We start from the raw sequence: 12,810 nt of genomic DNA on the forward strand, positions 1-12,810 counted from the left end.
GACGCAGCGAGCATAGTGAGGACCGCGTTGTGATTGGCTGTGAGTGACGTGTGACAGCGCCTGTCATGTATATATGTTGGCTGTGAGCTCCGGTTAGGCAGTTACAGCTGAGATCTCACATACTCAGCGCAGCATAGCGGCTACATACCAGGCATCCAGCACCTGCCTGACCTACAGCCACTACAGCCCAGCTCCTCACCACTGAGCAGCAGATCACCGGCTACAGCACCTGCCTGACCTACAGTCCAGCTCCTCACCACTGAGCAGCGGATCACCGGCTACAGCACCTGCCTGACCTACAGCCCAGCTCCTCACCACTGAGCAGCAGATCACCGGCAACAGCACCTGCCTGAGCCAGCAGAGGAAAAATCCAGCCAGGCTACTGCACCACAAGACTCCCCTGACAAGCACACACTTCCTGGACATCATATAATGGCACCTAAAGGGGCAGCTATTGGCATTGACCTGGGCACCACCTACTCCTGTGTGGGCATTTTCCAGCATGGCAAGGTGGAGATCATTGCAAATGACCAGGGAAACCGCACCACCCCCAGCTACGTGGCCTTCACTGACACCGAGAGACTGATCGGGGATGCCGCCAAGAACCAGGTGGCGCTCAACCCCCAGAACACAGTGTTTGATGCCAAGCGGCTGATTGGAAGGAAGTTCAGTGATGCTGTAGTGCAGTCTGACATGAAACACTGGCCCTTCCAGGTGGTGAGTGATGGGGGGAAGCCCAAGGTGAAAGTGGAATATAAAGGAGAGGAGAAGACTTTCTTCCCTGAGGAGATCTCCTCTATGGTGTTGGTGAAGATGAAGGAGACTGCTGAGGCATACCTGGGCTATCCAGTTACCAATGCCGTCATCACCGTGCCAGCCTACTTCAATGACTCTCAGCGACAGGCCACCAAGGATGCTGGTGTAATTGCTGGACTCAATGTACTGAGAATCATCAATGAGCCCACAGCAGCAGCCATTGCTTATGGCCTGGACAAGGGATCTCGTGGGGAACGTAACATCCTCATCTTTGACCTGGGAGGAGGTACTTTCGATGTCTCCATCCTCACTATCGATGATGGTATTTTTGAAGTAAAAGCTACTGCAGGTGACACTCATCTGGGCGGTGAGGACTTTGATAACCGTATGGTCAGCCATTTTATGGAGGAATTCAAACGCAAACATAAGAAGGACATCATCCAAAATAAAAGGGCCCTGAGGAGGTTGAGGACAGCCTGTGAGAGAGCTAAGCGTACCCTGTCCTCTAGCACCCAGGCAAGCATTGAGATTGACTCCCTTTATGAGGGCATTGACTTCTACACCTCCATCACCAGAGCCCGCTTTGAGGAACTGTGCTCTGACCTCTTCCGTGGTACACTGGAGCCTGTTGAGAAGGCTCTGAGAGACGCCAAGCTAGACAAATCACAAATACACGAAATTGTCCTAGTGGGAGGTTCCACCCGTATCCCCAAAGTGCAAAAGCTGCTACAGGACTTCTTTAATGGTCGAGAGCTGAACAAGAGCATCAATCCAGATGAAGCTGTGGCCTATGGTGCCGCTGTCCAGGCTGCTATCCTAATGGGAGACAAGTCAGAGAATGTGCAGGACCTGCTCCTGTTAGATGTGGCTCCTCTCTCCCTGGGCTTGGAGACAGCTGGAGGGGTCATGACTGTCCTCATCAAACGTAACACAACCATCCCTACCAAGCAGACTCAGATTTTCACCACCTACTCTGACAACCAGCCGGGTGTCCTCATTCAGGTGTATGAGGGTGAGAGAGCCATGACCAAAGACAACAACTTACTGGGTAAATTTGAGCTGAGCGGAATCCCCCCTGCTCCCAGAGGTGTGCCCCAGATAGAGGTGACCTTTGACATAGATGCTAATGGCATACTCAATGTGTCAGCTGTGGACAAGAGCTCTGGCAAACAGAATAAGATTACAATTACTAATGACAAAGGTCGGCTGAGCAAAGAAGACATTGAGAAGATGGTGCAGGAGGCAGAGAGATACAAAGCTGACGATGATGCACAGAGAGAGAAAATTGCTGCCAAAAACTCACTGGAGTCTTATGCCTTCAACATAAAGAGCATGGTGGAAGATGAAGCCATGAAAGGGAAGATCAGTGAGGAGGAGAAGAGGATCATATCCGAGAAGTGCAAGGAGACCATGTCCTGGCTGGAAAACAACCAACTTGCTGAGAAAGAGGAGTATGCCCATCAGCAGAAGGAGCTGGAGAAGGTGTGCCAGCCCATTATAACCAAGCTGTACCAGGGAGGAATGCCCAGTGGTGAAATACCCGGCTCCAGCTGTGGGGCACAGGCCAGACAAGGTACCAGCTCAGGACCCACCATTGAGGAGGTAGATTAATACCTCTGGTTTACAGTAAAGGTGCAGCTCTGATGGACACGGATCTGCTGCAGAGCTGTTTCCCTGTGCTGGGTATTTACTGACTGATTCCATCACACATGGACTGCAACGCTAAATGCTTGATAATTAGGTTTATCACTAGAAGTGTTTGCAAGGAAACATTAGAAATGTTATTTATTCTGTAGTTTCCTACCTCATTGTGATTGTTGGTTAAACTGTTACATTCTAAAAATGTTTTGAAATGAGTGAATCCTGAAATGTTTCATACTGTATTTTGCAATGATTTTTACATTAATAAAAATAATTATTTTTTAATTGGTCTGTAGTAGATTATTAGAAATTAGTATTATTATAAGCATTGTTTTCTTTACTCTCGGAGTTGCTTTACAGTGGCTCCATAAGCTGAATTTCATGTACTTTAAATTCATTCAAGGAAATGTACGGTAATCATAAAGTTCAAATATCATAAACAATGTGGACACTGAGAATATTATAAAATCAAGAAAACACTTTTATCAATTAACCACTAGATGGCGTTACCAGGTATTTTTTAAGAATCTTTGTGAAACAGCGACCGTGACTTAAAGGGATATTTATCAAATCTTGGAGCTTCTGTAATTTTTCTAGCAGAGCCTTTAAAATGACCAGAGTGGATTGGTCGCTATGGCAACATCTTCACATTATCGCTCTCCAAGATTTGATACATCTCCCCCACAGTGCTCAGAAAATATACATTCCCTGTACAATTAGTTCTTGTTATATTTATGACAAAACACTTACACCCCTTTCAGACTGACAAAAATTTCCCGGGTTATTGCACATGACCGCACATCAACCCTGGAAATTGCTCAGTGGGAAAGGGTACAGGAACAATATCCCGGGACGAGCGTCCCGGTATTTCATCCCAGGTCTCGACCAGGGTTGAATCCGGGATCGTCCCGGGATGCGGTGCAGTGTGAACGGGTATGCCGGGTCAAGGCGACCCGGCACCCGTTCTCTACAGAGGAGGAGGCGGTGCTTGGAGATGATTATCTCCAAGCACAGCCTCCGGTAGCGTCAGCGGTGATGTCAGCAACCCGGCAATATGCCAGGTCGGGCCACAAGTCTGAAGGGGTCTCAAGCCGGGTCGCACCTGGGAAGCACCTGTGTACACATTCCCGGGTGCGACCCGGCTCTTGTTAGCCTGAAAGGGGTATTTGGTAACAAAAAAACATTATTATGAACCAGGACAACCGACTTCTCACTGGTTATATTGTCCCGTGGGGTTGGTATCGCATAACTACATCCAGTCCCATGCACCCATAGTGTGATGATGCAGGTAGTAGATATTTTATACAGTCACACGTGCTATGCTATAGATAACATTAAGTCACAGGCTACTGCATACAGGTTCTATTTGACAACGTATGAAATAACTGGGTCTGTGCAGTGTACATGGGGGCAGTATAGGATTAATGCAGTCACTGGTGGTAATTCAGACCTGATCGTAGCAGCAAATTTGTTAGCAGTTGGGCAAAACCTTGGCGGTCATTCCGAGTTGATCGCTCGCTAGCTATTTTTTGCAGCGCTTCGAACAGATAGTCGCCGCCTATAGGGGAATGGATGTTTGCTCTGCAAGTGTGCGAGCGCATGTGCAGCCGAGCGGTACAAAAAAGTTTTGTGCAGTTTCTGATTAGCTCGGAACTTACTCAGCCGCTGCGATCACTTCAGCTTGTTCTTGTCCGGAATTGACGTCAGACACCCGCCCTGCAAACGCTTGGACACACCTGCGTTTTTCCAAACACTCTCAGAAAACAGTCAGTTGCTACCCACAAACGCCCTCTTCCTGTCAATCTCCTTGCAATCGGCTGTGCGAATGGATTCTTTGTTAAATCCATCACCCAGCAATGATACGCTTTGTACCCGTACGACGCGCCTGCGCATATGCACGCGCAGTTGTGACCTGATCGCAGCACAGCGAAAAATCCTAGCGTGCGATCAGGTCGGAATGACCCCCCAAGTGTACTGCAGGAGGGGGCAAATATAACATGTGCAGAGAGTGATTACATTTGGGTGTGGTGTGTTCAAACCGAAATCTAAATTGCAGTGTAAAAATAAAGCAGCCAGTATAACCCTCCCAAATCTAACTATCTCTGCACATGTTATATCTGCCACCCCACCCCCCCTGCAGTGCACATGGTTTTGCCCAACCGCTAACAAATTTGCTGCTACGATCAAGTCTGAATTACACCCACTATTACATGGGATTAGGAATATCTGGCAATACACAATACTGTCGTAAAAATGGCACCGTGTACCAGGTCACTCATAATGAGGCTCATTTCCCAGGAGTGCATTTAGGTGTAAAATAAAATAATCCATAGCACACAGATAGCGGCTTAGTGCAGGGCAGAGGGTGCAGGGACAGGAAGGTATCATAGGAAGGATATCAGGAGCAGGGCCGGTTCTACCCCTTGTGGCGCCCAGTGCGAGAGTTTCCACTGGCGCCCCCCCTCTCCGTGGCAAAACAGTTAGTGTGCGGGGGGCATGGCTTCATAGGGGAGGGGCGTGGCCAGTTATGCTCACAGTAGCTGTGCCCCCCAGTTGATTTGCCCCCTCTTTATTTGCCCCCAGTAGTTGTGCCCCCTCTTTATTTGCTCCCAGTATTTGTGCCTCCTCTTTATTTGCCCCCAGTAGTTGTGCCCCCTCTTTATTTGCGCCTCCTCTTTATTTGCCCCCAGTAGTTGTGTCCCCAGTATTTGTGCCTCCTCTTTATTTGCCCCCAGTAGTTGTGCCCTCTCTTTATTTGCCCCCAGTAGTTGTGCCTCCTCTTTATTTGCCCCCAGTTGTTGTGCCCCCTCTTTATTTGCCCCCTGTCGCTGTGCCCCCGCTTACAAACACACACACACACACACAAAATAATAAAAACAATACTTACCACTGCCCCGCTCCTGCTTCTTCTGCTGCTGCTGCTCCGTCAGTCTGGCTGCCCGCTCCTCTCTATGGGAGAGACGTCAATGACGTCTCTCCCATAGCGTCGCACAGACACTAGAGGTCAATAACGACCTCTAGTGTCTGTGCCTGGAGCCGGCTGCAGCGGACGCCCACACAGCCCACGGCGTCTGCTGCAGCCTTGGAGCGGAGTGCGGGCAGGCGGCGGTGCCTCCGGGGTGACTGCGGCCGCGCCCCCAGGCCGCAGCGCCCCGGGCAAAGGCACTGCTTGCCCGCACCAAGGACCGCTCCTGATCAGGAGGAAGCAGAATTCCCACATGGTTACAGGCAGCCCTTGCTCTCCCTATTCCACATCCCATCACCAGGCCCCCAGGAATGCCCATGTCCTCATTTAGGTCTTTAACAGCCAATAGGGGGCCTAAGTCAGAGCTGATCGCGGCAGCAAATTTGTTAGCTAATGGGCAAAACCATGTGTACTGCAGGAAGGGAGGGGGGGGGGGAGATATAACATGTGCAGAGAGAGTTAGATTTGGGTGGGTTATGTTGTTTCTGTGCAGGGTAAATACTGGCTGCTTTATTTTTACACTGCAAATTAGATTTCAGTTTGAACACACCCCGCCCAAATCTATGCAAGCACACTTAAAGATGAAAAGCAGCAATTGTCTATTTTTGGATGACAGAATAGGATAGGTGCACCGGTCCTGGAAGTACTGCAATATTTGGTCAAAGCGTGGTGTGGACAGAACAAGCTCTTTTCCAATCTTCCTGTTCTAAAAATCCATTTCATATATGGCCCCCAGATAGGGAGCGTATTAGATATTAAACTTATAAGAACAGATACTACACTTGATCTTAGCCAAAAGCATCAGCGGCCTACCTGCCTGCTTGCCAGTCCCCCCCTGATGCCCTATCTACATTTTGCACACCTACTCCTATCTGCTTAGGTGACAAGCAGGCACACTCCTGAGTTTGACACTTGCTATTTGGAGGCACAATTTGCGTGTGCTCCGCCTCTGGCACAGAGCCACAAGCTGGCTGTCATGCATCCTTCCTGGCTCCATGACCTAGTTATCCTCAGTCTCTTTCTATTCTGCCCCTTGATATCCTCAGTCTCTTTTTCTCCTGCACCCTGTTACTCCCCCCCACCCCCGTCTCTTCCTCTCAGGGTCGGACTGGCCCACAGGGGTATCAGGGAAACCACCGGTAGGCCCCACTGCCTGAGTGCCCACTCCTTCACTATTAAGTCTGCAGATAAGGGAGGAGGGGTAGTAGTACAAAATACTGAAGACTATATTAAGGAGGCTAAAAGACAACTTACCAACACCAATTTTTACAGAACATTAGAACAGGATCCAACCCTGGCCTACCAAAAACAGCTAAAAAATATGTTGACAACAGCTTGTGCCAGTGACATAATAACATGTGATGAGTTTGAGTTCCTCTACCCCCTCCACCCAATCACTCCCATTTATTATCACCTCCCAAAAGTTCACAAAACACTGCACGAACCACCAGGTCGCCCTATTATTTCAGGAATTGACGGACTTACATCTAATTTGTCATTTTATGTTGATCACTTTTTACAACCATGCGCTACCTCTCTGAGATCCCATATTAAAGACACAACTGAATTTATTAAATTGGTAGAAGGTATGAAATGGAGCTCTGATTATATGTTCGTCACATGTGACGTCCAAGCTCTGTATACCAATATCCCACATGCAAAGGGGATAGAATGTGTGGCAAAAAGTCTTAGTAAAGATATGGGCATCTCAGAGGGGAAACGCCAATTTATACTTTCTGCAATTGCTTTCATTCTGTCTCACAATTATTTTTTATTTGATCACTGTCACTACCTTCAGGTCCTCGGTACAGCGATGGGGACCAGGTTCGCACCCAGTTTCGCGAACATTTACATGGGCGACTTCGAGGAAACCCACATTTGGGGGGGCGCCCATAGTGCGAACCTGGTCCTCTATGGTCGCTATATCGATGACCTGTTTTTTGTTTGGAAGGGGGATTCTTTTTCAGTCACTGAATTTATCAGAGATTTAAATAACAACACTTATGGTTTAACCCTCACACACACTCACCATCCCTCACAAATGAATTTTTTAGATGTCACAGTGGAGGTGGTAGAGGACATCGTCACAATATCACCATATAGGAAATCAGTAGATGTATGTAATTATATTCCTTATTCCAGTAATCACAACAAAAACTGGCTCAAGAATGTACCAAAAAGCCAGGTACATAGAATCAGGAGGAACTGTACTTTTGATAAAAAATTCCATGAACAGGTTAATGAACTGGTGGATACATTCAAGGGCTGTGATTATCCACAAGCAGTTCTGGATGAGACTTTAGAATATGCCTCTAAACTTGTGAGAAAAGAAACACTTGTCACATACAATGAGAAATATGCGAATACACAAGAATCTGGCCATTATAGTAATGAAAATATGGAGGTTATAAATGCAAATAAAGATAAAGATAAAAATAAAAATAAAAATAAAATAATAAAGACGAATGAAGATAGATATAGTTTGGTATTTAAATCAAAATTTAATATAGCAGCTAGTAAAATCAAAGGTATAATTAATAAAAACTATAGATTATTATTTACTGATCCAGTCCTTAAGGAACATCTGGATAAAACACCTACTATTGTTTTTAAGAAAGCAAAAAATCTGCGTAATATTCTAGCTCCCAGCTTTTTTAAAGGACAATTAGATCGATCCTTAAAAAACACACAAAGAACACTTATTGGACCAGAGGTAACAGGTTTCTTCCGTTGTAATCATAGAAAGTGCACAACGTGTTTGTTTGTTGCGAATAAAACTAAAAAAGTAATAGCAAGTGTCTCGCAAAAAGAGTACTCAATCGACACATTCATTAACTGCAGCACTCAATATGTTATTTATTTATTAATTTGCCCCTGTCACTTATATTATGTGGGCCGAACAACACGGTCCCTGAAGCTCAGATTTATGGAACACAGAAGAAACATTCTTAATAACATCAGTAATCACAGTGTACCTCGCCATTTCTCTGAGATTCACAGAGGTGATCCTACAGGCCTCCAGTTAATTGGGCTTGAACATATTCCAACCACCAATAGAGGTGGCGACCGATTTAGAACCTTATGTAGGCAGGAGGCAGCGTGGATTCTGAAACTACAAACATTAAATCCACAAGGTTTGAATGAAACCATTGATTTAGAGTTCATTTGAGCACTGGGAAATTGTATTGTGTTCTCTGTCAGCCTTGCAGCATCTGATTGCGCATCAGTGTATACATGTTTATGTGTAGGCTGATGTGCAGTCCAATTTACTGGCCATATACCCAGTGCCAATGATCATCCAGATTTAGTTGTTTGGTTTCATCTACATGGGTAATCTTTGGACAACATGCACCTTAAACTGCATGATAGGAGATCGTTTCCCTGGAATGAGAACTAAGCCATTCCTAATAAATACATATATTAAGTTGTGTTTATACGTAGTTGCTGTGTGGGTGTGCACAACATATATGGTTGTCAGTGTTTGTGCGCACAAACACACATATATTTATAACCTTTTCCTTTTATATAAATGTTTTTTTCTTGTTTTTTTCCCTTTTTTCCCTTTTTTTTCTTTGTATTTATTTTCTTTGTGAAAGTTCTTTATTTATAAACAAATTTTACAAAGGTTCATTTTTTAATAAGTTCCATCACATGTCTCTTCCTCTCTCTACATATACACATCTCTCTTTATAATAATAATAATTTTTCTCCTCCTTGCTTAATTGGGCCCCAAAACTATTGGTAGGGCCATCAGGATGTTTAAATGTTTTAAACATTCCTATACAAATATTGAGTACAAATAAAAGTATAGAAAGAAAAAAGAAAATGAATCTTCTCATTTTAGTTTTGAAAATCAACTATTAATAATTAGAACTAATGTATTGGATTATATATATGAAATCAGTATGATATTATTGTTCAAGTAATCCCTTCTTAATAATCATGATAGGCATTCCCAGTCTCATATATTATCTGTGTATATTATTATGCAATATTCTATGTATCAAAATAATTATGCTATGACAATGTGCATTAGACTGAGTCACCTAAGATATATTAATACGGTGATGTTTTTCCTAAATATATGTACTGATCTCATGATGCTAGAGGTCTATTACATTAATGAGACAGCTGGTATTTAATCAAGAATCAACTACACCTGAGTAACAGGTATAAAACTGAGAACACTCCTACTCTCAGACATACCTGCCTTTAGAAAAAGACGCCCTGCTGGCGTTGAAACGCGTTAGGATACAGGCTGTTCTTACAAGAACTTACACCTTCATCAGCTGCTGCACCCACGCAACACTTGTGCAGATTAGATCACTTTTACAGTGATATTATCGGGAGCATTTGCATCTGCACCCCCTCTCATATCCCCGTTGCCACGGCTGACCACGTCATCTGGGGAAGAGGTATTGACGGGTGTTGTTCCCCTGCAGTCCGGCGCAGACCGGCGACCTCCGGAAAACCAGCTTACACAGCCTCCCATCTGCAAGCACGGAGGTACCGGAGGCGATACAATCCACCTGCACGGCCATTTAGGCATACATCACGGTGCAGCATCGTTACACCCGCTGAGGCTCTGGTGCGCGTCACATATTTAACAGCAAGACGACAACACGGAGCAAAGTCAACATAGGCTCCTGCCCAGCGTAGTCGGGTGCACCCCGGAAAACCAACATCACAGCCTCCTGTCTGCAAGGACGGAGATACCGGAGGTTTACAGATCTACCTGCACGGCCCACTCAGGTATACTACACGGTGCAGCATCACCTTCAACGCTGTGGCTCTGGTGTGTGTCTCTGTTAGCTTAGCGAGACGACACCAGGGAGCAAGGAAATCACAGGCTCCTGCCCAGCGGAGGAAATTTACCCATCCACCTTTTTAAAAAAGAAATTACCGCATTCTTTTGGGATCTGTAAACGCATTCAGCATCTTATGATACACCAAGACGTGAGTGACTTATGATATGACATTATATTCATTTACTTATTATTTACAGATACAAATTATACACCTCAATTGTGTTTTTTGCAATACAGTGTATCAAACATAGTGTTAATCCTTCAGGCACAGTCACATACATATTTTTTATAAACATGTGCATTGAAGTTCATAGATTATAATTAGTTCCCTGAGGAATTGAATAAGAAGTTTCTATACAGTGCACAGTTTTTTACTATTGTGAAGTTTTATATATTGTGAAACATTGTTATAATATTTCATTCCTCCCGGGAGTGTGCTGTAACTTTAATCATTGTATATAAATAAATGTTCTTTTTAAATTCTTTTGATTGTCAAGCGCCACCTGTTATTTTGTTTGTTACAGAGCCACAAGCTGGCTGTCATGCATCCTTCCTGGCTCCATGACCTAGTTATCCTCAGTCTCTTTCTATTCTGCCCCTTGATATCCTCAGTCTCTTTTTCTCCTGCACCCTGTTACTCCCCCCCACCCCCGTCTCTTCCTCTCAGGGTCGGACTGGCCCACAGGGGTATCAGGGAAACCACCGGTAGGCCCCACTGCCTGAGTGCCCACTCCTTCCTCTAGGGATCAGGTTCCAGGCTGTGCACTTGATTTATACATGGTAGATATGTTGCATTACACTGCACCAAACTATTGTGTATTTCAAGCCTCTGTGGAGGCTGGCCACACCCCCTTTGTAGGCTGGCCACACACCTAAGTATGGGCCCCTATAACTGAATACCCCCGGTGGGCCCTTCATGCCCCAGTCCAACACTGCTTCCTCGTGGGTGTAGTATGGTATGCCAGCGGCCGGGCTCCCGGCGACCAGCATACCGGCACCAGGAGCCCGACCGCCGGCATACCGACAGTGTGGCGAGCGCAAATGAGCCCCTTGCGGGCTCGCTGCGGGCACGGTGGCACGCTATGCGCGCCACGCTATTTATTCTCCCTCCAGGGGGGTCGTGGACCCCCAAGAGGGAGAAAAAATGTCAGGATGCCGGCTGTCGGGATTCCGGCGCCGGTATACTGTGCGCCGGGATCCCGAGAGCCGGCAAACTGAAGACAACCCCTTCCTCTTCTGTCCCTTGTTATTCTCAGTCTCTTTCTCTCCTGCCTCTTGTTATCCTCAGTCTCTTTCTCTTATGTCCTTTGTTGTCCTCAGTCTCTTTCTCTTCTGTCCCTTGTTGCCCATCCGTAACTTTCTCTCTTTTCCTTGTTGCCCCTTAGTCTCTTTCTCTCCTGCCCCTTGCTGCTCCTTATTTTCTTTACCTCCTACCCTTTGTTGCCCCTCAGTATCTGTCTATCCCACCCCTTGTTATCCTCAGTCTCTTTCTCCCCTGCCCCTTATTATCCTCAGTTTTTCTCCCCTGCCTCTTGTTATCTTCAGTCTCTTTATCTCCTGCCCCTTGTTGCCCCTCGGTTTCTTTCTCTCCTGCCCTTTGTTGCCCCTCAGTCTATTTCTATTCTGCCCCTGGTGTGAAAAGTTAAACACCCAGCAGGTCTATTTGATTAAATAATAAAATACATTTGGGTAAGACATGATTTTGATTGATAATTGGTTTATGTCACATATAGTGAGTGTACGTTGAACTCATCTCTCAGCCATCAACCCAGACATAGTAACATAGTATCTGAGGTTGAAAAAAGACAATTGTCCATCGAGTTCAACCTATTTGTGGTGTCCTATGCATGATGATTTGACTAAAATTTCTGACTGATGCTGCTGTCAGCCATTGCATTTTATCCCTATTTATAGTAACTATAATGCATGACTATGCACCATACCCCTGGATATCCTTATCCAATAGGAATTTATCTAACCCATTCTTAAAGGTGTTGACAGATTCCGCCATTACAACTCCCTCGGGCAGGGAATTCTAAACACGTATTGTCCTTACCGTGAAAAAGCCTTTACGCCGTATTGTGCGGAATCTCCTCTCCTCTAACCTGAGCGAGTGTCCACGAGTCCTCTGTGTTGATCTAACCAAAAACAGGTCCCGCGCAAGCTCTGTGTATTGTCCCCTTATATATTTGTAGATGTTGATCATATCCCCTCTTAGTCTCCGCTTTTCCAATGTAAACATGCCTAGTCTTTCAAGCCTTTCCTTGTATTCCATCTTCTCCATGCCCTTAATTAGTTTGGTCGCCCTCCTCTGTACCTTTTCAAGCTCCAGGATATCCTTTTTGTAGTACGGTGCCCAGAATTGTACACAGTATTCAAGGTGTGGCCTCACTAGTGATTTATATAACGGGAGTATAATACTTTCGTCCCTAGCATCAATACCCCGTTTTATGCATGCTAATATCTTATTAGCCTTCTTTGCTGCAGTCCTACTTTGGGTACTACTGCTTAGCTTGCTATCTATGAGGACACCTAAGTCCTTTTCCAGTACAGAATCCCCTAATTTTACCCCATTTAGTAGGTAGGTGTAATTTTTGTTCTTGTTACCACAGTGCATTACCTTACACTTGTCTGTGTTGA

General features: G+C 45.5%; 1 protein-coding gene and 1 non-coding gene across 2 annotated transcripts; one reads left to right on the forward strand and one right to left on the reverse strand.

Annotated features, from left to right (window-relative positions):
• On the forward strand, positions 1 to 2,367 carry LOC134949466 (heat shock 70 kDa protein-like). The gene has a single exon (XM_063938043.1). It carries the CDS (start codon positions 433 to 435, stop codon positions 2,365 to 2,367), a length of 1,935 nt encoding a protein of 644 aa, XP_063794113.1. The 5' UTR covers positions 1 to 432.
• A 3,616-nt stretch (positions 2,368 to 5,983) lies between these two features.
• LOC134953688 (U2 spliceosomal RNA) lies at positions 5,984 to 6,171 on the reverse strand. Its single transcript, XR_010185714.1, has one exon. It is a non-coding gene; the product is annotated as a U2 spliceosomal RNA (small nuclear RNA).
• Between the last annotated feature and the right edge of the window lie 6,639 nt (positions 6,172 to 12,810).

Source organism: Pseudophryne corroboree, chromosome 8, assembly GCF_028390025.1.
Source record: "Pseudophryne corroboree isolate aPseCor3 chromosome 8, aPseCor3.hap2, whole genome shotgun sequence".
NCBI lineage: Eukaryota > Metazoa > Chordata > Amphibia > Anura > Myobatrachidae > Pseudophryne > Pseudophryne corroboree.